The sequence below is a fragment of the Carcharodon carcharias genome, chromosome 5 (genome assembly GCF_017639515.1).
Source record: "Carcharodon carcharias isolate sCarCar2 chromosome 5, sCarCar2.pri, whole genome shotgun sequence".
NCBI lineage: Eukaryota > Metazoa > Chordata > Chondrichthyes > Lamniformes > Lamnidae > Carcharodon > Carcharodon carcharias.
This window is the reverse complement of record NC_054471.1, coordinates 192,155,232-192,180,163: the sequence shown is the minus strand read 5'-3', so window position 1 is coordinate 192,180,163 and position 24,932 is coordinate 192,155,232. Positions and strand designations below refer to the sequence as shown.

Here is a 24,932-nt window from a genome sequence, read left to right as displayed (position 1 = left end):
TGCCCTCCAACACCGATGCACAGAAGCAGCAGTGTGTATCATTTACAAGATGCACTGCAGGAATTTATCAAGGCTTTTTCAACAGCACCTTCCAAACCCACGACCACTATCATCTAGAGGGACAAGGGCAGTAGATGATGGGAACACCACCACCTGGAAGTTCCCCTCCAAGTCACTCATTATCCTGACTTGGAAATATATCACCGGTCCACCAGTATCGCTGGGTCAAAATCCTGGAACTCTCTTCCTAACAGCCCTGTGGAATACCTACACCACATGGACTGTAGCAGTTCAAGAAGGCAGCTCACCACCACTTGCTAAAGGGCAAATAGGGATGAGCAATAAATACTGGCCCAGCCAGCGAAGCACACATCCTGTTCATATATTAAAAAAAAGAAGTAGGAGCAGAAATAGGCCATTTGGTTCTTTGAACCTATTCTGTCATTCAATAATACTTGAATTGAAGGATTGAGACAGGAGGAGGGTGACTGCTTAGACTGATGCAGGAAGGGAGAAGCATGCTAACAAGAACTTGGAAAGGGTGTCTCTGTGAATGGAAATAAGGCTAAAAATGCAGCATGAGCTCATGGAGGAGTGCATCTACTAAATAAGTCACAAAATGTTTAGTGTATCTGCCATTTAAGTTCCAACAGACCCATTCCTCACATCTTCAATATAAACATTATATTATATATCTGCATTCATGCTTGTTTTTGAAATTGATAGTCTGCTTTTGTTCATTGTCTAAGTTGGCATGTGTGTGGGACCTCTAGCTGATCATATTCCTTGTGGACCTCCAACTGTTTCTATGATATTCTGTCTAAAATAACAATTTATGATGAAAGGCTAACAACCTGAAGCATTAACTCTGTTTCTCCCTTCGCAGGTGCTGCAAGAACTGCTTTTTCCATCGTTTTCTGTTTTTGTGGCATTTTGTTCTCCTGGGATCCTGATATTTTATTTACACGAGTAGAGCCCTTGCCTGCTACCTATTGTGAAACAGCATTTACTGGTGTAGCCTTTATGTACATTGCAAGTATATCCATTCAGAGGAATGCTCTAATATGATGCAAAGTAAGTATGTAGTGTATTAAACAATTTGCAATTACATCTGGATGTGGAAGCGAACGAAAATACATGTCCAGTAGGTTACAATTTAGGTATTAGTACTTGTCTAAAATTAATTGAAGCTGCAATTAATGGGTTAGCTGCTGATTTTCCTCCGCTGTGATTCATGTTTTACTTTGCTATTAGAGACACAGGGGAAACTGTGGAAAGTCTTTTTTGCTACCCAACAGCACTCTTCAGCCAAGTGGGATACCAATTGCATGGCATTAGGTGGGATTCAAATGAATGCCAGGCAAATTATTAACTCATGCTTGTGCACTGAATGGGTATCCTGTTTTAACCGAAACAATTGATGGGCAGCAAGAATCAAGCAAACCTTATGCTGTTTGTGTAGTTCTGTTGAAAGGTTACAGCTGAGACATTAACTTCTTTATTTCTGTTCATTTTCAGCATAAGCTGTTTTGCTTCCTTTTTTCCAATGCATAACACTTTTATTCCATCAACACAAAACGATCAGGAATCAAGCCATGCTGAGTTGCATTTATTGGGTTGGGTTGTTGTGGGGGGTGTGGGGGGGGGGGGGGGCATGTATTGTTTCCCACCCCAGAAAGAATGTCAAAGTCATTCCAACTGTTGCTCAAACAAGGCCAACCCATAGCAATAAACCATTTGGTGGTGAGACCGAGGTGAGAGTGGCACTTCTGCCCTTCTCACCTTGGTCATGCTACCAGCTGGCTGGCAGCTCTACAAGTCCCAGAAGTCATCAGTGGGCACTGCAGGGATTGCAAGCAGGCGCTGGGATGAAGAGGACATGGATCCTGGCGGGAAGTTGGGAGTATTGGACCACGAGGGATTTTGCATCCTAAGGAGGGGGCAGTTTTAAGCAGTTGGCTTAAAAAAAAATCGGCATTTCTCTGTCCTGTCTGCTGGCCAATGTCAGCCGTTTTCTGGCGGGGACAGATCATAATAATATAAAATAAAAGCAAAATACTGCAGATCCTAGAAATCTAAAATAAGAACAGAAAATGTTGGAAAAACTCAGCAGGTCTGGTAGCATCTGTGGAAAGAGAAACAGAGTTAACGTTTGGAGTCTGTATGACTCTCCTTCAGAGCTGGAGGGGTAGAAATGTAATGGATTTTAGACTGTTTAAGAGGGGGTGGAGCAAAATAGAAGGTCAGGGATTGGTGGGAGCTCAGGAAAGATTTGACAAAGATATCAAGGACACAAGACAAAGGGAGTGGTAATGATAGTGTTAAAGACTAAGATAGGTGCTGATAGTGCCATAAAGATCAGATAGCAGAATGTGTTAATAGCAGAACAAGGGCCAGCACTCCGTGAAAGCACAACATAAGAACAAGTGACAGGTGGCCCTGTGTTGGGGAGGGTGGTGGATGTGGCGGGGGAGGGGGGGGTGCAGAGTTGGGGGAAAAAAAGGATTAAAAAAGGTATCAAGATGGAGGAGAGAGATCATGGTCTGAATTTATTGAACTCAATGTTAAGTCCAGAAGGCTGAAACGTACTGTTCCTACAGTTTGCATTGGGCTTCACTAGAACATTGGAGCAGGCCAAGGAAGAACATGTGGACATGGGACCAAGCCGGTGAGTTGAAATGGTAAGCGACAGGGTAGTCTGGATCATGCTTGCAGACTGAGCAAAGGTGTTCCAAAACCGGTCACTCAGTCTCCCCAATGTAGAAGAGACCACATTGGCAGCAGTGAATACAGTAGACCAAATTGAAGGGGGTGCAAGTGAAGCACTGCTTCACCTGAAAGGAGTGTTTGGGGCCTTGGACGGTGAGGAGGGAGGAGGTAAAGGGGCAGATGTTGCACCTTCTGTGATTGCATGGGAAGGTGCCGTGGGGAGGGGATGCGGACTCGATTGTGATGGAGGAGTGGATCAGGGCATCCCTACGAAATGCTGACAGGGCATGGGGTTGCGGGGAAAATGCGTTTGGCTGTGGCTTCATGTTGGAGTTGACGGAAATGGCGGAGGCTGGTGGAGTGAAAAGTGAGGATATCATGGTTCCAGGAGGGAGGGAAGGAGGTGAGGACAGAGGTGCGGGAGATGGGTTGGACAAGGTTGAGGGCCCTGTCAACCAGATTGACGGGCACCTCTTGTTTCAGGAAAAAGGAAGACAATATCAGAGGCGCCGTTTTGGAAGGTAGCATTATTGGAACAGATGCAGCGGAGGGTTTGAGGAGGTGTAGTCGAGGTATGATAGATGATCAGGGCCATCTATCACTTGTTCTTATGTTTTGTTTTCACAGAGCGCTGACTCTTGTTCTGCTATTAACACATTCTGCTGTCTTAGCTTTTTGCCACCTCCAGCACCTTCTGTAATCTTTAACATTATCATTACCACTCCCTTTGTCTTGTGTCCATGACATCTTTGTCAAATCTATCCTGAGCTCCCGCCTATCCCTGACCTTCTATTTTACTCCACCTGCTCCACCCCCTTTTAAACAGTATAAAATCCATCACGTTTCTACCTTTCTCCAGCTATGAAGAAGTGATGTGGATTTGAAATGTTAACTCTGTTTCTCTCTCCGCAGATGCTGCCAGATCTGCTGAGTTTTTCTGTGTTAATATCTGTGTCAGTTGGCTTGGTAACAAGCTCAATTGCCCGTTAATTATTTAAAAGCTGCAGCAGGCTGCCAATTTTGGCACCTACCTGCCTACTCTATTATGGGGACCAAGTTGGGGGTGGGTGGGAAGGTGGTGGGCTAGCCACTCGTTCTATTTCATGTGCCCCCACCAAAAACATGCCTAAAGAGGGGCAGTAAAATCCAGCTTGTGGTAAACTTTCTCAAAGATGGGCCAAAAATTGTACGTATCATCTCAGTTACTTTTTATCTATGCAGTTTGAGAACTCAAAGTATCTGTGTTCAGCCATATTTTTTTCTTTTCTCCCCAGAGTCCAGCAATAGATAATTATAGCAATCTTGTCCCCCAGAGCGTAAGAAGATGCTCTGTTGTTATCCGTATTCAAGCACCTTTGTATTAACCACAGAATATTGGCTACACATTTAATATAGTTGCAGCTGAAAAAAACTTGAACCACCTTAGCAGAATTTGATCTCTTAAGGGAATATTTTTCTTTTTTTAAATTATTTATAAAGACTTAACCCTTTATTAATCATGTTTAACAGCAGCCAATCAAAGCGTCAGGTGCTCCCAGTTCACTGGTAGACATGGTGCAACATGAATTAAATAACAGGAATTACAGCTAAATAACCAATCATAACACAGCTGTAGCACTCATTTTGCACTAGTAAAAAGACTAATGAGCCAGTTATCAATGATAAAAGACACAAATGTAGTAAATCCAGGTGTGTTGCAAGCCAAAGTTGGAGCATTTTTAAATGATTACATGCAATGTTTCAAAAGCCTGGTCTAATGATTGGAATCTAAAAGTTCTGCTGCAATTTTTAACTGAAAATCAAGTTGGCATTTTAAGGAACTGTGGTGTGTGTCAGTAGATAACAGAATCAGCTCTAAGTTGACTATTTCATGGACCTCAAAGGAGATCTTCAAGTTCAAGAGCAGCAAGAAAAGGTAAGAATAACAGTGTAAGTTTACCTGCTCTAACATAAAGAGGAAAAGTACTTATGCTTATGAATTTAAAAGTCATACACCCTGCTATTTCTCCCCATAGCACCAGGGGAACTCTTGGCTTCCTGGCATTGCAGAGAGGAACAGGAGCAGAGACCGACTGGATGCTTCAGAGTTCCAAGTGTTCTTGGCATTTAGAGCCCCAAGAATCCTTAATCTGGATCTGCGGGGAGAATTGAATAGTACAAGGTGAGTGAGGATGGTGAAAGTGCAGCTGATCACCCATGGCTGTAAACTTAGGGAAAGGCAGGGAGAAATATTATCCCTTACCTCACAGACTGAATGTAAAAAGGCACCAGAGGAAAAAGTGTAAGTACTCATCCTCTTTATGTTACGGAATACAGTAGTGGGGGTGAGAAGGCGTTGTTAGAAAATCTGCACCACACTGTGAAAAAATAGATAAGCTTAGAGTTTCTGCTTTGGGAGTAACTGGGAAACTGTACCCAAAATGCACTCAAAATTGCACTGGTTAGATTATGCTTCAAGTTTCCACTAAAATTAATTTACATAATCAGAGTGGTCAAATCTTCCATGAGCAAGCATAATCAGACAGCGTAATAAAAAGCAATTGGTTATTTTATTTCCCTTTCCATTACAAAGTTTTGATCTATGTAATGGTGGTAACCTGGTGCATTTTTATTAATCCAGTTGAAAATGAATTCATCACCAAAAATAAGCATTTTTCATAATGGTGTCCAGTCCTCCACATGTGAGTAATCTGATTTTAAAATCACTGAAAATGACTTTAAAAAGAATTATGCTGAACCATTTATTCGTTTAACTGGTGTAAACAGTAATCAGTTTGTTACTAAATTAGTTAATGAATTAGCAATATATTTTGATATGAAAAATCAAAAATATAAAATGTGCCTCCTTGCATGTGCACCAAAGAAAATTGGCATAATTTGAAGAGCCTTCCTGAACCAGCACAATCAACAGAATCTTGCAATGTAGACCTGGGGATGTAGTCAGATCTGTGCATGGGGCCTGATGTAAGTGAATTAAATCTTGAAACAGCATAAAATATCAAGAAAAACACAAATACAAATGGTTTTGTGGAGGCTGTATTGTTATATGCCTGAATTATGCTTGTATTTATTACAAATACAATTAAATATTGATATGTCAGATATCTTGAACATAAGACACACAGGCTGCTTATGGGAATGATCAGCACCTCTGTACCCAAGTGAATATATGAGGCCAATGCAAAACTGGAAACGCCTGCTTTTTAGTTCAAGCCAAAGTTTATGCCTGTATCACAGATGTGCTGATTCAGTTCAACAAATTGGGTTAACAGTCACAGTCACAGTCTCATTGTATCTAATTCACTGGGAGGATGTGGGTTCACAGAGATCTGTTCAGAAGCTGGTAATGAAGTTACAGGTGGAGCCAAGTCTGTGAGAACCAGAAGGGCTGTTGATCAAAAATGATCAATAACAAAATAAATTATCTTTTGGAGGACAGAATGATTAAACTGTTAAGATATGTGCAGGATTCATGATACTGATGTAATTTCTGATTGCAACAGAACAAAAAAACTGGGAGAGGATTTCTGAAAAAGTGAAATTAACTTGTGGATTGTTTCTCACTCTCCAAGACAAGTATTGTGCTGGTTAAGGTCCATTCTCCTTTGGATGTAAATAAGTTTTTAAACAACAGTAGGCTGTACAGAGTAATCTTATGCTGTGACAACTTCTGTTTTCTGCATTGAAAAGAGGTTTAGTGTAATGAATATCTTACATGCTCCACCAGTATAAATTTGATGATTAGTGGGAATAATTGTTAGATTTGAGCTATGCTAAGTAGAGCGGGGAATAGAAGATGCAGAGTTCAGTTCATAAGAGACATGGTCTGCTTGTAGCACCTGTCATTTTAGGAAAAATAAGCGTTGAAGAAAGCACAAACCATAACAACTTCTCTGAAAGCATCCTTGAAAACTGTTTTACTCTAAATTTTTTTTCAGTGGCCATATTGGCTTGTCTTTCAGAATTTCCTCTATTCTTTCCACCTTCATTTTACCTATTTATTTTATTCTCCATGGGATAAAAGCAGAGTTTTTGTTCTGTCTAATAGAGGAAAAATAGTATAATATTTTATACTAACTAGAGTTAACTTTGAAGGTGTCTTGACTTCAACTTCAACCCAATCGGTACACAACTTCAAAAGGAAACATAAAGAGCAGAGTCAGATTGCCTAGGCAAAACTGGCTAGATTATTTTGCTAATTAAACAGATAAAAAGGTCTTTGTTCAAGGAGAAATTCAAAATGCAATTTTAAAAAAATCTATAGGAGGCTTAATATCCAGATGACCTTTATCAAATTACTTATTTATAACAGCTTTGAGATTGCACTCATCTTTGTGGGCCAGAAATTCTAAACTTGAAATAAAAACAGGAAATACATGTAGGTAGTATCTATGGAGATAGAAACAAACTTAACCACCTAATTCTCACTGAGTCAAATGACTCTGGAGCCCTTTAAAAATGCTGGATACCAGGATATATCAGGATTCCCGACCCCATTTCCGGGCCTATTTTTGGGAGTGCCTTTAAGTGTGGGCTTGTTCCTGTCAAAAGCCCATATTCACCACCCTAGGTCAGGCCATCTCCATTAGATAGACCTGTCTGACTCCTCTGCAATCTATATGGAATAGAGTCAGGTTTTTAAAGAGTCATGGCCCATCAGGGGAGTCATGGACCCCAGCATGAGGGGACCATTTAAAAGGTAAGTTTAAAGGACATCCTCATGCCCCTTACGCCAAGCTCTGCCCTTCCACCTACCTTCCATGGCCCAAGATATCCATTAAGCTTGTTGAAACAGCTGCACCCCAGAGAAAACATTATTTGATTGACAACTTAGGGTCTCTGATCTCTGCTGTCAATTTCACAATGTTTGTTTACACAACATTAAGTGGTTTCAAGGGTTAATGGTATTTGTTCTTGATATTTTTAAAGGATCTGATTGATTGACACTTTTATTAGCTTGTAGTGAAATGATATTTTTTCAACATAGGAGAATGTTATGAATGAATTACTGTTTTTCAAAGCTTTTTTTTTACACATCCTACTGTCACTACAGGGTTCATTGGTTCTCAACAGTGTGAAGTGGGTCAATGGGCATGGAAGTGCTATAGCTTGGCATAGGGGCCATGGGGGTTGGTGGAAGGGCAGAGCTTGACATAGGGGGCATGCAGGGGCTTGTGAGGTGGGTGGAAGGGCAGAGCTTGGCATATGGAGCATGACAGGCCATAGGGGTTGGCTGAGGGGCGTGGTGTGGCATAGATAGGGCATGCGGAATGTTGGAGGGTGAAGGGATGTGAGCGGTGAGGGCCTTTTAGTTTTTATTTTAACTGGGACAAAGTCCCACAGCACCAAGGCAGGCCTTTTAAACAGCACACCTCCACACCCAGCAGCCCCTGTGGCTGCCTCCAAAAGTTTTCGCAGGTCAGCTGGCCCAATTCCAGCTCTCGGCAATGAAGATCCCACCTTTGTGGGTGCTTCCTCCCAAGGCAGGCTGTCTAAGCTGGGAACTTTTCTGACTCCTTCTACCTACCTCAAGGATGAAAATCCAGGCCAACGGTTCAGGCCAATAAATTTCTATCAGGGATGAAAAGAATTGGAGTTGTAACAGGTTTTGTGCAAGCAAGAAGCCAGGGCATGATGGGGAGGGGAAGAAAGAACAAAAGTGAAGGCCTATAATAGGGTGGAAATCAAGCCTGCCCTAACCTGTTGGGGGAGGTTAAATGACAAAAGGGACGATGGAGCAAGGTAAAAGAGGTGATAAGGGATGTTTTACTACATGGAGGTTGCCATATAAATACAAGTTGTCGTTATTCCACAAAGGAATCACCCAAACTACATTTGTTCTCTGAAAGTGAAGAAGAATGCCTCATGAGCAGCAAATATACTAAATTGTAGTGTCCTCCACATTGGGGAGATCAAGCACAGATTGGGTGAACATTTTGTGGAACTCCATTCAGTCTGCAAGTGCCTGTCATTTCAATTCTCCACCCAACTCCCACTCTGACCTCCATTCCCTCAGTCTCCTACACTATTGCAATGAAGTTCAAGGAAAAGCACCTCATCTTGCAATTAGGCACCTCACAGCATTCTGGACACAACATTGTGTCGCACAATTTTGGATCATAATCACAGCCCCCTTTTCTTCGGCAGCAAATGTTGGCAATGGTTCTGCTGTTCCCATTTCCCTCTAAATTCATTATTAAAAATTAAAAAGGTGCTGCAAGTGGACCACGTGTCTCTTATGAACTGAACTCTGCATCTTCTATTCTCATCTCCACTTGGAGCTCAAATCCAACAATTATTCCCACTCACCGTCAAATTCATACTGGAGAGCGTGTAAGATACTGCCTGATCTGCTGAGTATTTTTCAGTTGTTATTTCAGATTTCAAGCACCTGCAGTAATTTGTTGTTGTAATTGTAAACTTGAGTTCAGTTCAGTTTCAGGATTTGACATGGGCTAACAAAGGGATCATCACTGATGTACAACATTACATCATTGAAAGTGTATGAAAGGCTGTTTCATCAAAAATCCTTGTCACATGATGAACTGTGTAAGAAATACTTTTCTAAACGAGTCTATTTAAATCCCTTTTTAAACTGATTTTATCTTTATTGTTTAGCACAGAAAAGTACTAATATCTTGCCAAAGTTCTGTTTCTGCTACTTTAGTTGTAAACAAATCTGCCTATAACTTTTATTTGGGAAACAATGGTCTGGCCAAGAGTTTAAATGGTATTTACCAACTTTTGGAATAGACTGAAAAACTTGGTGGACATTTTATGTAGTTGACGATGCAATATATTTAAGTGATAATTGTTAGTCCCATGGCATGCTTTCCCTATTCATGGCATGTACAAAGGTGTCAGTTTTACTTCATATGAGACTCAATTCCCTTATGAAAACTACCTCATAAGTGACATCATCACTGTTATTGAGAGAACACCTGGATCCTGACACTACTCTCCAGCCTTATGCTTCAATTTGCTTATTTCCAGCTGGGTTGTATTTTCTCCTTTTCTGGTCATCTCTGTAGAATACCACCTGAGAAAAAGACAAAATAAAATAAATCAAAATGTCTGACTGAAAAGGGTTTCTAGACAAATGAGGCAGAAACTAAAAAACAAAATACAAATACACACAAAAACGTTCTTACAACAGCCTATTTTTTTCAGAGTTCCCAATTTTTCTTTCTGTTTTGTACTATGTGCAGCACTATAGCAGGTCCACTAGTACTTAATTTCACAATATTAAAAAAAAGCACAGAACCTGTAAAAATGTCAGTTTGCATTTTATTACCTACAGCAGTGGCTACACGTCAGAAGCGCTTCAATGGCTGTAAAGTGCGTGTGGGATCTTCCTGCGATTATCAAAGGCGCCACATAAATTCAAGCCTTCTTATTCTTTCTTTTCAGGATTAACAAATATTTTGATAGTATTTAGCATAAAGGAATTTTGGTCCTGAATCGAATTCATTTGCCTTTTTCATAATTCTGTCAGATTTAGAGAATGTCAACCCGAATGTGAGTAGCAGCGTTTGAGCCTGTCCCATAAGACCATAAGACATAGGAGCAGAAATTAGGCCATTCAGCTCATCAAGTCTGCTCCACCATTCAATCATGGCTGATAAGTTTCTCAACCCCATTCTCCCACCTTCTCCCCGTAACCTTTGATCCCCCTTACCAATCAAGAATCTATCTATCTCGATCTTAAATACACTCAATGACCTGGCCTCCACAGCCTTCTGTGGCAATGAATTCCATAGATAATCCCATTCGAGAAGGAAAATAATCTGTATGAACACCCCCTCACCCCTTCCCCACCCACCCCGTCCAAAAGTCACGCACCAGATGAAATAACTGGAACCATGAGCACTCCTCCCAAGTGAGCTTCCCAATCACCAGTCTAATCTACAAACGGCACCATAGTTTACATAATTCAACAACTTTAGATTTTGAACTCCCTCCTCCATCCCCACCCCCTTTCCGTTTCTTCCCCCTTCCTTTTGTTTTTTCCAATAATTTATATAGATTTTTCTTTTCCCACCTACTTCCATTATGTTTAAATCTTTTATGCCCTGCTAGTCTTTCCACCCCACCCCCACTAGAGCTGTACCTTGAGTGCCCTGCCATCCATTCTTAATTAGCACATTCGTTTAGATAATATCACCACCTTCAACACCTCTGTGTTCTTTTGTCTGTGACATCTTTTGATTATCTGCTCCTATCACTGCTTGCTTGTCCCTACAACCACACCCCCCCCTTCTCTCCCCCCACCCCACCCCCTTCTCTCCCCCCACCATCCCCCCTTCTCTCCCCCCACCCCCTCCCCTTCTCTCCCCCCACCCCCTCCCCTTCACCAGCTTATATTTCACCCCTCTCCAAATATTCACTTAGTTCTGTTGCAGGGTCATGAGGACTCGAAACGTCAACTCTTTGCTTCTCCGCCGACGCTGCCAGACCTGCTGAGTTTTTCCAGGTAATTCTGTCTTTGTTTTGGGATTCCAGCATCCGCAGTTTTTTTTTTTGTTTTTTAACCATAGTTTACACACCTCCTTCAAAAGGGTATAATTTAAATAAAAGCAGTTCATCTAATGACAACCTGTAAAGTGTAAAGACCCTGCTGGTGCCTGGAGGAAGGAGGGGGGGGGGTAGACAGAATGAGTACAGGGCGAACCCCAAATAAATTACCTGCAACTCCATTCAGTAGCATCAGGACCATTGCAATGGCAGAGCTGTCAATAGGACATAAGAAGGGGGCACAGGTAAACACAGCTGCCAGGCCCATTTAAACATACGGAGCTGTGCTCATTTTGAGGATGTGTATGAACATGCCATATATATTTGGCATATACATTGAAGTGGAGTGATTGTCAATCAATGAGTGCGCTGACTTGATAATGAGACGTGGCCTCACCCCGGCTCACATTCCAACCCAAATCTCCACCCTCCGCCCTCGGCCCTCGGCCCCCGGCCCCCGGCACGAAAGGCTGAGCCGCGTGACGTCACAAGGGATCCGTGCGACGTGTCACGCCGCGTGCGGAGCCGGGCGGCCGCCGGCCGCTCTGATTGGACTCAAGGCAGCAGTTTGAAAGGCGGCCCGATTGAGAAAACTGTTGAAGCCGTTGGTCGGCGGCGGCCTCGAGCTCGGAGCTGGTTCATTGGCAACAACCCCCCCCCCGCCACCCCCCAACCAACCCCACTCTGGCCCCGCCCACCCTCACCTCTAAGCAACCGGCACCTGGGGGGCCATTACCTACCAACCGACCCGGGCAGAATGGCGTCTGCTGGCAAGTGGGAAATCGTCAATAAGAAAAACAAGAAAACCACTTTGACGAGAAATGAGAAGAAGTCGGCCCGGAAAGCGCTGTCTGAGAACATGCCTCGGATAGACCCAGTCCGTGAGTATATAAAAGCCTCCTCTGTGCCTTGTGGGGGGGGGGGGGGGGGGGGGGGGGGGGGGGGGGGAAGAGGCCCATGTGTCGGTCGAAACCCCGCTCAGCACCGCCTGGAAAGGGTGGCGTCCTCGGCCTCGGCCTTGCCACGCACGTTATCGGGTGAGCCAAGGTTCGGAGCCCGCTCGGAACGTCTTGATTTCTGTTTAGGAGGAGTGATTCAGCTTGTCGGGAGAGACGGCCTGGGCTGGTTGACATTTTGATTTGAGTCAGTGTTGTGTTGTACCGTTGTTTCCCCCCCCCCCCCCCCCCCCCCCCCCCCTCCAAAAGACAATATAAAAAAGATTTACTATTCTGCGTTGCAGCTAGTGTTGGTTTCACATAACACCGGTCCTTCTCACTCGGATTTTGCAGTATGTTGTTAATTAGACCCTCGACAAGTTGTTCTGTCGAAGGGTCGTGAGGACTCGAAACGTCAACTCTCTGCTTCTCCGCCGATGCTGCCGGACCTGCTGAGTTTTTCCAGGTAATTCTGTTTTTGTTCCAGTGTATCAACAACCTGCTTTTTTTTTTAAAAAAAAAAACCCTTTTCAAGCGTCTGACGTTGCTTCTAAGTCTCACTCTTGGCCCCTTTAACGTGATATCTTTTAAGCTGTTTAGTATCTGGCATAGCTACAAGAGTTCTGTTGCATTCAACTGGCATGCATCAAAATGTGTTGATCCTACCGGGTGAATTGAGAACTTTCTGAAGTCAAAGGGATCTTGGTAGTGTTTGCAAACCACTTTTTTTAAAGATCAAGTTCGCGTGATGTGATGTCAATTCAATTTTTGGCATTTTATTAATATTTTTCAATGGGGCTGCTCCTTTCCCCCCCCCCCCCCCCCCCCCCCCAAGTTAGGATCAGCCAAGGAAGAGCAGTTGATTAAAATTGGTGTGAGGGGAATTAAATTCACGTAATGACTCCAAAACTGAAGCAAGTACAAGAAGACTTTTTTTTGAGAATTGCTATTCGGACGTTCACTTTAAATTGGCTGTAATTTCATGTCAATGGGATATTCTCACATTGAATTTAAATTTTATCTATCTAGTTTGTAGTAGTAAATTTATTAATACTACATGGATCACTTCCAGTGCAATGCAAAAGAAATTCTACTATGTAATTTATAGCTTTCAACTTGTCTCATCCCTTTTGTACACTTGCCATTTGATTGGAGAATCGATAAAGAACATTTGTTGGCAGCATGGTCCTCCTTTGGTTGCTGTGATTCTCTCTTTTTTCCTTGCCAGTTTTGTGTTTTCTGAAATGATGACTCCTTGCCAGCATCCTCTGGTATTTTGTCCAGCTGACTGCTAGTCATGTGAATGCTGCTTGGGTGCAGGCATCTTTGTGACTGAGTTTGACTTGATGTTCACATTGTGTATTTCCATCAGTGATTGCTGGTTAGCTGTTCTGGAGTGGGAATCCCACTTGAGTGAGAAGAGCTGTTTTACTACTGTTACGCAGATCCAAATAAGTTAACTCTGCATGGGCTGGGGAATCAGACTTGAAACCTTACAAATCTACATGACTTAGCTACACAAGTGGTTAATTTGTTTGGGTAAGTTATTGATTTGATAATCAATTTGAGCTATTTTTATATAAAAATACTGTTTGCCCATTTATGAGATATGGTTGTGGGTATGCATCAGAGTTAAAACTGCCGGTGTTAATCAAGAGACAATGAAGCCATGAGATGGGAGACTGCCTCCAGGAAGCCACCATTTGCCGGTTGAAGTTAGTGCAGAGACCAATCTAAAATCAATGTTCAGGAATTGAAACCAACAAATTAAACTATTAACCTCCATCTGTCATCTGTACAAATGGCTACCTCCAGGAGCCTATGTTAATGGCTGCAAGAGACATTCTTTTGAACTTGCAACTTTATAGTTAGTTCAGCCTTTTTTTATGCAACCTGCCAAGTACTTTGGGTATGTTTAGTGTTGAAGTTCTCTGTCCAGTACAACAATGATTTTAAAAGGACCAGATGTAAGAGTATTGGTTCTAGTAGAACTCCTGGCCCTTTCAACTGTTCTGGTTGGAATGTATAATGTCCTTGATCATCTGTTTTTTGTTCCACTTGGTAGATTTTAATTTTGTTGGTTCCTACCTATGTCATGCTTGCAACTTGGTGAGATATGCTGCTTATCAAAGTACGAGGAACAAATTTTTTCTACAGCTGGAATTAAATAATCCTCAGTGAGGCAGAGATGTGTAAAACAAAAATTACAAGTTGATGCATCCATTTGCAGATCTGGCACTGTAATAAATTATGATCACATAGCTTAAGCAATGAATTGAAAAACTTTTTATATTCTGTCTTCCTGCAAGTAATTCCATAAAATTAACAAAAGCATAAGCATATCTCCCTTCTGCATAGACTCCTTTTTATGAAGACTGCAGCTTGGGAGATGGACTTCTGTTTCTACAGATTTTTTTTTCCATCAAAGTTTATAGATACTGAGTGTATTGGTCTGGTGCAGAAGGTTCTTGCTGTCTGTGAAGCGCTGCAACTTCATCTGAAACAAATGGCTGGTGGGATTTGTGAACATTTCCTTTGTGTTTTCTCCTTGCCCAGTCTCGACAACTTTTTGCAAGTGCTGTGCAGGCATAACAAATGCCCTGCATTAGATACTGCCATGTTATGCAGCATATCAGTTTACTCACCTGAAAAATTCTGAAAGTATGTAACGCATCACTGTTTCAGGTGTAGAGCTTCTGTGAGTTTTGGAAGTCTATACTCAAAACAATTTGATTTTATTTTCTTTGGGTGTTAACGGACCAACTATATATTTCCTGTGTTAAGTTTTGTTTTCTTTAGTTGTTTAATACTGTAATTTTCTTCTTTTTGCCAATGTTACTCCCCCCCCCCCCCCCCCCCCCCCCCCCCCCCCTAAAATCACTGAACTTTTTTCTTCAAATTTCTTTTCCTCGGGTTGCAGGCAGCAATGATATCGCTGCTTTTATTGCCCATCACAAGGCACTCTAATCTTGTGGAACTGTTTTTTGTGGTCCTTGTGGTGGTTGTGCTCCCACAATGGTTCAAGCCAGAAAATTTAGGATTTTAATTTAACAAAAGTGAAGGCACAATACTTTTATTCTCCGGACTGCTAGTTGGTGAATGACAGCGCTGGAGCACATTTTTATTTAGTCTCGCATTTTTTACAGAAATAAACATTACAAGCATATACCTCCTAACTCAACCACACCACAATTTCAATAAGTGCCTGTGTGCTTGAGTAAAACTACAGTTAATATTCACATGCATACGATTAACCACAAGCAATATACAACTAACACTTAAAATTGAGATGGTATTTCAGTTGGAGAGAACTTCAAAGTTAATTTGCATCGATGTTGCTTTTCTTGCTGTTGACGGTGAAGGTTGGTTTGGGACGTGATTTGATGTAAGCTTGGTGAGTTTCTGCATTGCCTCCTACAGCAAGTAGTATATACTACAGTGGAGCTCTTTTTCTTTTAAAACCCATTTTGGGATGTGAACGTTGCTCGCAATGCCATTCTTTATTTCCCAAATTCACCTTGAGAAGGTGATGATGAGCTGCTGCCTTGAACTGATGCAGTCCATCTGCTGTAGGAAGGGTGTTCCAGGATTTTGTTGCAGCAACCCAAAGAATGGTGATTACAGTTCCAAGTCAAGGTAGTGTTATTCTTGGAGGGGAACTTGCAAGTGGAGATGTTCCCCTGCACCTGCTGCTCATCTCCATCTAGGTTGTCAGTTTAGAAGGTACTATCGAAGGAACCTCGGGGAGTTGCTGCAGTAAATTTTGTAGATGTTATGTGCTGCTGCCACTGCGTGCCAATGGTGGAGTGAGTGAATGTTTTAAGGTGGTAGAAGGGGGTCCTGATCAAGTGGACTGCTTTGGTTTGGATGGTGTCAAGCTTCTTGAATGTTGTCAGAGTTTCTCCTGCCTTGTGCTTTATGGATGTTGGACAGGCTTTGGGGGAGTGAGTTACTTGCCACAGAATTCTCAGCCTTTGACCCTGCTCATGATATTTGTATGGCTGGTCCAATTGAGTTTCTGGTCAATGGTAATCACATGGATGTCGTTGGTTTGGGATTCAGCGATGATAATGTTGTTGCATGTCAAGGGAAGATGGTTAAAGCCTCTCTTTTTGGCAGCAGTCATTGATTTGGTGCAAAGGTTACTTGACAGTAACCAGCCCGAGCCTAAATATTGTCCAGGTCTTGCTGCATTCGGGCATGGAATGCTTCAGTATCTGAGAAGTTGTCAATGGTTCTGACCACTGCATTCATCGGCTACCACCCTCACTCCTGACCTTATGATGGAGGGAAGGTCATTGATGAAGCAGCTGAAGATGGTTGGGTGTAGGACATTACCTTGAAGAACTCCAGTAATGTCCTGGGATTGATATACCTCCAACAACCATAACCACCTTTCTTTGTGCTAGGTATGATTCCAACCATTGGAGAGTTTTGCCCCCTGATTCCCATTGACTTCACTTTTGCTAGGGCTCCTTGATACCACACTGTTAAATGCTGCTTTGATGTCGTGGGCAGTTGTTCTCATGCCTGAGTACTGTGCTATGGAGGCAGATTCACAAGAGCCTTGTTATTGTGTCTTGCCTGAGTGGTCGGTCATCATGTGAGTGTTGGCAGGTTTTTGGCTGCGGGAGACATAACTACAAGCCTGATGCTGTCTTCATGTATTGTCCACATGAATCTACAATCACAACAGCAAACTTCTTGAAAGGTGGTCCTTTTGGACTGAGGTCATTTACCAACTCTGACAATTCCAAACGTATCTAATTCTGTACAACTGTTGTGAACCATAGAAAAACAATTTGCAGGTGAATGGCAAAAAGTGACATGAGGAAAAACATTTTTACACATTGAGTAGTCATGATCTGGAATGCACTATCTGAGTGTGTTGGAAGCAGATTCAATTGTGGGCCTTCAAAGAGGAATTGGATAATTACTTGAAGTGAGAAAAAATGCAAGGCTACAGGGAAAAGAAGGGGGAGTGGGACTAGCTGAGCTTCTCTTGCAGAGAGCTGGCACAGACATGACCTGTTGAATGACCTCCTTCCTCCTGGCTGTAACAATTCTGATTCTGTGTCCGATGCTTGTACTGCCAAAGCAGTGAATTTTTAACAGTATGACTTGAGAGTAACAAAATATTCAATTTTGTAGTGCCCAGCACAATTTTATTCATTTGACCCTTTACAGAAGCTGGAATTGAGCATCAGAAATGGAAGGATTAACCTGTTCAGTTGGCTTGTGCTTTAGATAGGACTCCTGCAATGTTTGCCATAACGAACCAACACTCAATGCCAATGTAACTCAATAACAATCTTGTTCATACAGCACTTTTTTAATGCTGCCAAGCATCCCAAGGTGCTTCACTGGGAGTTATCAAATAACTCATTAAATTACCACACTGGGCATCTGAGAGTCTTAAATCTGCTGGACTTGCATTTGTTGATTCTCTTGAAAATAGAAGACTGGCTGATTTTTATGTAAACACCTATCTGAATAGGTAAAATCTATAGACATCTGACTGCACTGATCTATAAAATGTCCATTTCCACAGTACTCAGCATGATGAAATCTTGTGAGGTGCTAGTAAGTGCTGATAATATCCCATTATTTATAATGTTCACATTTTCAGTGAATGTAATCACAGAATAGGAAGGGGGAGTATTTAGCCTCAAATATCTGCAGTTCTTTAGCTGTCGACCCATTTTTCCTCTAGAGATAAGATTCCAAGTCTTACTTTTTCCTTTCCGCTTCCCTTCATAAAGTTGAGCAAAACTTTAGAATACTTATTTCAACCTTACACTCAATACTGGAGTTGCCTCTTGTGACATGGCACAGTGGTGGTAATTTACAATGTCAATGCACTCTGTGTTATATTGTTTGGTTCCTACTCTCCCTTCACTTGATTCCCTTCTTGATCATGTATTGATACTCTTCATTTCTCTCTCTCTCTCTCTCTCTTTCTCTCACTCACACACACAACCGCCCCCCCCACCCCAACCTCCCTGCCAAAAGAAAGTTCTTAACTGTTGTGATCATGAGAATTGCTATAGGCTTATTTGTTTTATCCTTGTCATCTGGTTTGTCTTCGTGTTCTAGTTTAGCTGCTGTAACAATTCTGATTCTGTGTCCGATGCTTGTACTGCCAAAGCAGTGAATTTTTAACAATATGACTTGAGAGTAACAAAATATTCAATTTTGTAGTGCCCAGCACAATTTTATTCATTTGACCCTTTACAGAAGCTGGAATTGAGCATCAGAAATGAAAGGATTAACCTGTTCTTCGTGTTCTAGTTTAGCTGCTTATACACTGTTCTTGTTGTAGCCACCAATCAGCAATTTGACTTTTCTTTTGAGCTCTGATGAAGTTAAATGGACTCAACGTTAACTTTGCCTTCCTCTCCACAGATGCTGTCAGACCTGCTGAGTTTTTCCAGCAATTTTTGTTTTTGTTTCAGATTTCCAGCATCTGTAGTATTTTGCTTTTATTTTGACTTTTCTCTTGTTGCTCCCCATACACTTTTTGGTAATGCTAGGTTCCAGTTGCCAACTCTGGAGGTAATCCTGGTGGCTTGATCATGTGATATTTGACCACATGCCCACAGTTTGATAATGTTAGTAAATTTACTGTGTAATGGTTAGGACCTCTGTAGTTGAATATCTTTGCATCCTTGCACCAGCAGCAGTTGTGAGAGAAGTTCAAAGAATTAGAAGCCACTTGTGTGGATGGATGAAGAATGTACATGGACACAAACCATGGGTGCGAACTGCAAATATGATGAAGTGTAAACTCGTTTGTTGTCACAGGTTACTAGCATTGGTGCTTGGAAGACTCTTGGGCAATCCAAGCTGATTGGAAACCCTTTATCCAAGTACCTGAAAATTGATCAAATTGTCCAGACAAGTTCATTTCTTGTGCTGTTGTGAAATGTAAGTTGGCGTAAATCAAACTTGCAAGTTTTCCAATTTTTTTCAGAAGGGAGAAAGCAACGGTCGAAATCTACTTGGTACCCTAGATATCTTGACACATGAATAACATGCAGTCCCATGAATGGCACACCATAGCAAATGTACAGGATAATAAGCTCTCAAATATTCCTATAATTCCACTTAATTTGCAGGTTGCATTTCTGATGACAGGCAAATAAGAATTTGTTTGAGGCTGACTGGTCCCACTCTATATGCTGCTGGCTGGTAACCTGGCTGGACCGGAGTAGGGCCAGCAACCAAGAAATTGCAAGCTGTTTCTTAAAATGACAAGTAATGATTGGCTGGGAGTCTAAGACAGTTGTAGCTAGACCACTGAACACCCAAATTGGCCGATTCCAGATATGATGGTATGAAAAAGTAGAAAAGACTTGTCAACAGTTCTTGCATGAGATGCATGCTGGAATGAACCTCTGGTTCTATATTGCAAGCAGCACTGCCCAGGAACCATTCTTGGAGACTCCAGGATTTTAATCCTATTTGGAGACTCGAAGACAAAATTATAATTTACAAAAGAAGACTAACGCAAAAATTCAGTGATGTCTATTTTAATTTTTTTCCTAGTGATAAATAAAACATGTTTTCATATGCATTTTATGTATTCGATCAGAGACGCGTGGCAATTTGCCAAGTATTTGGATTAGAAATGCCAATTTTTTGTCTTTGTGGCTTCACTGGCCCCTGGTCTGGTTTCACAATATAACTGAAAGCATTGTTGTAAAGAAGTGAATGCTATTTTAATTGCTGAGGTAAAATGGGGCAACTCTGGTTGACTCTTAAATGTCCTCTGAAATGGTCTAGCAAGCCACTCGGTTGTAACTGCGTAAAAAGTCTTTACAGTGCAGTGGATGTACCTACACCACAGGGACTGCAGCGGTTCAAGAAGGCAGCTCACCACCACCTTCTCAAGGGTAATTAGGGACGGGCAACAAATGCTGGCCCAGCCAACAAAGCCCACATCTCGTAAATGAATAACTAAATGCCATTCAGCTCAGGTGACATTAAGACAAAATTGATTTTCATGTAGTGTCTTTCATTTCTTCAGGAAACCCCAAAGACCCTTCTGACCAGTGGATTACTGTTCAAGTACAGTACAGGGATTTGTGCAAATTTTTTATTTACATGCAAAAAACTTGCATGCATGGAGGTGAATGACCCAAATAATTGATTTAAATTGAGGGAGGCATATTGGGTCAGGAGACCAGGAAACCTATTGTTCTTTGTATAAAGCTAGAGGATATCTTACCTTCACCTGACTAGACAAAATTAGGCATCTAATTTTTTTTTACTATAAAGTGCACTTTCAAGTTTCGTACCATTTGGCCTGTTTAGTTATAGTTCTCCTATGAGGTAGGGGAGCATCTTGCTCTCAGACTCCTGCCAGTGCTCACTTTAAACAATTTAGACACAGGGTGGACACAGTGGAGCTGAAATTCCTGGAGGCCTGCTCTGCTGTGGTGGAATGGGAATTCTGGCACAAGCCTTGTCCCTGTCCCAAGCCTTGATGCAAATGAAGTGTTTGTGTCATTCACAGCAATCCTATGCCTTTGCCTTATTTTGGCTGGTGGGTGGAGTTAGAAAGAGGAGAGGCTGTTGTCAGAATGGTACCTGACCACTTTCGGAGCATGAAGGGCAGGCCTTGTATAGTGATTTTTTTTTTCCACTGATCACTTGTGGCCCCGACTGTTGGGACTGCAAGGACTACTTCTGTATCCTACCAGGTGTACCGCAGTGAGACCGAACTGGTGGGAAATATCTCGGTGCTGTTTCTTCAGTTGGGAGGATTGCAGTAAGTGCATGCTTATTCACTCTCAATTTCTTGTAGGATTGGCAGGGTAGATTGCCACCCCAAATTCTACCCGTAACCCTGAATATTAAATCATGTTGCTCAAACAGCTAGTTGACAAACAATATTGTCACAATGGAAGTAGCACATGATCGCAATATTTGAGGCTTTTTTTCCTGTACTGCCCCTGTAATCTTTCAAGAACGATGTAAAAGAAAATTACAACTATAATTGAAGAATTGTTTTAATGTGGCATAAAGCTTTTAAAGCTTATGCAGTAGAAAATTCCCTGTTGTGCCATGTTACTGTTTTTGTATTGCTGTGCTGAGGGAATTGCAGCTGTATATTTGTCTGCTTGCAGAAATGACTCATTTTCTGAAGCTACATAGTTTTGGCTTGTTAGTGTACCTGTTTCTTTTAACTCAAGGGTAAATGTTTGCTCAGGCACATCTAAGACCCTGTATTGAGAGGAGGTAAACATAATTCAATTTGAGATGTGGATTAAATATTTCTAATGGGAATTTTCTGCCTGAAGACTTTTGGTTGGCTTAGGATTAAAAAAAAATCAGAGCCCTTTAACCAAGAAATAAATGAGCTACCCTTTTTTTAAAAGATCTGCACTTTGCAGCCTTCTCACCTGAGCAACCACACACTGCCATTGTTATAATATACTACTGTATATCCTAAATAATAGCGCAATGAAAATGACAACTGAGGGATAAATCGAACAAAGATTGGGAGTGGTGAAGCAAATACAGTACGTCTCACTGAAAATGAGAAATTAATTTTGAATTTTGCTATGAAGTTTAGTTTTTTTACAATTAAATAACCAGTTCTTGTGCCTTATTTGAGGTTTTGCTGTTTCCTGAGGTGCATATTCACCACACCAAGGTGTGGGATGCCAGATCATCTGATAACTTGGTTTTCTTCAACTCTCCCCTTCCCTTGCCTTATGGCGTTTTCTTCACTGGATTAAGTTGTGACATCTGAGGCTGCAGACCTGAACAGATGTCTAGACGACATTGCATGATTTTCTAATCACCATTTGTAGCTTAACTTTGTTTGCCTCAATATTTTCAAGATAATAGCTAAGGACCTCTTGCCTTGCTGAAGATTTGGCTGCTGTATTCAGCAACTTGCTGCAGCTCTGGGGACTGCAGCACCAGTAACAAACATTTTTTTTATATATTTGTGGTAATCCTTCAGAAGCTGTGCTGTTATAGCACTCTGTGGTCTCTGGAATATCCAACAAATGTAGATTCGTTCTTGGTAAACGATTGAGTTTTCCTACTTTGTTTATAGAGTGGCAAAAGGAAAACAATACTTCGCCCTACTGCACTTGGACTGCTGTTGCCCCGGAGACTGTGTTTTGATTGCTGACAAGTTTTCTTTGGTCTTGTCCGTTAATATAGGCTTGTGTATTTACCACTTCAAAATAGAACTGTTACTACTTCATTGAAGTGGGGAAAGAATATTCTGCTCTCTCTCTCTCTCTTATCATTTTCCCTTTCCTACCTGAACAAGAGCAACCTAGGGAACATTTGCAGGCAGAGATAAAGAATTACAACTTTCTCTTCTCCTTCCTGATTCCAGGATATTCATCTTAATTGTAGAGTTCACATCAATGCATTAGTGGAAATTAGGTAGCTCACTCAGCACATGTCATGTGGGAATTTGCCATATGGAGATTTTAGTGTTTGTGTTTTCAAGTGAATTATGCTTCCAGTTGTTTTCTCAGGACAAGCAAAGATTGAGCTTCAGATTATCATGATATTCAGCCTTTATTAACTAGTTAAATTCCAATGGGATTGCAATTGTTCAATGCCATGTAGATGTCTAATTTTATTGTTCAAACAAAACTCTTATCAGCAATGTTCATTTGATACTGAAAAGTGGATTTCAGTTGTGTTTGGTGACAGGAAAATCAGTCTGGCAAATATAATTGCATCTGATGGACAATAACTTTTCTTTTCATAGCTCCTTTGAAACCCTCTGAAACCCTTTTCGAACTTGGGTTTGAGAAAATGGGCAAGAAGCAAAACAAAGAGCAAGTTCCTCCAGTATCAGCTCCTGAGCACCATCAACAGAAATGTTCCTCTGGAGGCAAGGTGATCAAGAAACCCAGTGGTGATGCAGGACTGAAGCACAAGAGGTTTCCTTCTTTGGAGGCTGCTGTTAAAGCTGTATGTGCACAAGAATATTTTTATATTTTCTGACCTTTCAATTTTGTAGATTTCATGCTTTACGAATCTGATTTTAATAGAATTAGAATATTAAAATGTTGACAAAATTGAGCAACTTGCATTCGACAACATTTTAGAATGGAATTTTAGCACTCCTGCATTGTAACCTATTTGACATAACCAATATTGGGTGTTAATCTTTAGGCATTCAGCCTAATTTCATCCCAGTCTCCAAACCATGTTATTATGTCGTGTGTTAATAATCTATTACTGAGTTGTGATTTTGTTATCTAGTAGATTGAAGAAAGTGATCCTGATGTCACTTTGGAAATTGGAGAGTTTGAGCGCCAATATTTAGCCCTGAGTCAGTGGACCCATTTGAGGAGCTAAGCTTCTGCTGAAGTATAGCCTAACCTCTTTTACCTGCCTGTAGTCAAAAACTCTTTTTTTTGGGAAATGCTAGAAAATTGTCCAGAGTTACCTAATCATATAGATTGAAGTTGTTGCCATCTAATCTAGAATAGTTATTTTCTCCCCAGCTTGATTTGAAAGAACTTCAGGAGCAACTGGATAAAAGCCAGAACTTGTTTCCTGGAAATCCATCTGTCTGGGTGAAGGACTTGGCTGGATACTTGAATTATAAACTACAAGCACCAGAAACAGATCCTACCCTCAGTCAATATTCCTTTGGTCAGTTAAATTTTAATATATTAATGTTTTACTGATAGTTTGCAATTTTTGTTAATTTTCATCACACTGTGAATTTACAAAGATTATAGAAACAGTCATGCATCATTTATACACTGTGATGTGTACCTGGCACCTGCAAGGAGTGGGGACAGAAACTTTATTTCACTCTATTCCAAAGTTTTGAATTTTAAGGCTGATAAATATTAAAAATAATTCCCAATGAATATTTAGCTTTTTTTGGCTTTGGAAAAGGTATTACAAATGAGCCACACTGAGCAAACGTTGTGATTTCTAAACCTGAGAATTACCAATCAAAAGGCAAGAATGGCATGTCCGCTAACATACCCAGGATTTACTTGTGGGAAGCTTGAGATGAAACAGGGCTTATCTTTCACGGAGGCAAGGTGCTTTCCAAGTATAATCCATGGTTCCAGTAACCATCGCAATATAATAAACTGGGATTGTTTTTGGCAGCAACTGATATGATTTGCTAAAAAATAGTTTATTAAAGATTTGTACATTACTTGCTATTTTTTTTATGTTTATTTTGGGCTGACTGCCCTATTAGTTATTTGCTAATTTAAGGTCAACCTGTTTGAAGAAGCTCATTGTTTTACTACCAAGACAAGAGTAACAGGATAATGGTTTATGATTGTTTGAAAGTTACATCTTTATTTAATTTAGTATTTCATCGGGGTTCCCCTTTTTGTTTTCACCTGATATCATGTGCTATTTCCCAGTTGACCAAGTTGTCGTCTTGTTTGTAGATTTCAGGAGTCATGAGGCTCATTTGTGAGACTAGCACAGTATTGACATTTTTAAATAACTTTTATATTTGCTACTTCCTCTCATTTCTATGTAAGCACCTTGTTTGGGTTTTGAAATGCAACAGTACAACATGCCCTATCTGGCTTTCTGTAGTCTGTGATCTCTGTTAAGAGGGCATTTCTCTGGAAGTGGACATTTTACAATCAGTTCAATAAAAATTTTCATTGAGAAAGCACTGCAGACTTTGAGCACAAAACATGGTGTCAGAAGTGGAGCTAAAATAGAGTTTTGAAATACTGCAGAGAAGCTCACAAAGGCACACACAAATGTTCAAATCTGCTAGAAGCTGCTGAAAAAAGGACA

The 24,932-nt window shown here is 41.2% G+C and overlaps 1 protein-coding gene and 1 long non-coding RNA gene across 4 annotated transcripts in view; one reads left to right on the top strand and one right to left on the bottom strand.

The window, feature by feature from the left end:
* Nucleotides 1–4,718: 4,718 nt before the first annotated feature.
* LOC121277992 lies at nucleotides 4,719–11,658 on the bottom strand. The gene is made up of 3 exons (XR_005943030.1): nucleotides 11,395–11,658; nucleotides 9,614–9,748; nucleotides 4,719–4,844 (listed from the first exon to the last, which is right to left on the bottom strand). It is a non-coding gene; the product is annotated as an uncharacterized LOC121277992 (long non-coding RNA).
* Nucleotides 11,659–11,806: 148 nt separating this feature from the next.
* The window catches only part of tmem214 (transmembrane protein 214), a 60,463-nt gene continuing 47,337 nt past the window's right edge, over nucleotides 11,807–24,932 (top strand). Inside the window, exons 1-3 of one of the 3 annotated variants that reach the window (XM_041187959.1) lie at nucleotides 11,809–12,104; nucleotides 22,906–23,111; nucleotides 23,651–23,801. In XM_041187959.1, the coding sequence (XP_041043893.1) occupies nucleotides 11,981–12,104; nucleotides 22,906–23,111; nucleotides 23,651–23,801 (481 nt within the window). In that variant the 5' untranslated portion in view covers nucleotides 11,809–11,980. Of the gene's footprint in view, nucleotides 12,105–22,905; nucleotides 23,112–23,650; nucleotides 23,802–24,932 lie in introns of all 3 variants that reach the window. The other 2 variants (XM_041187958.1, XM_041187960.1) reach the window with 2 other exon arrangements.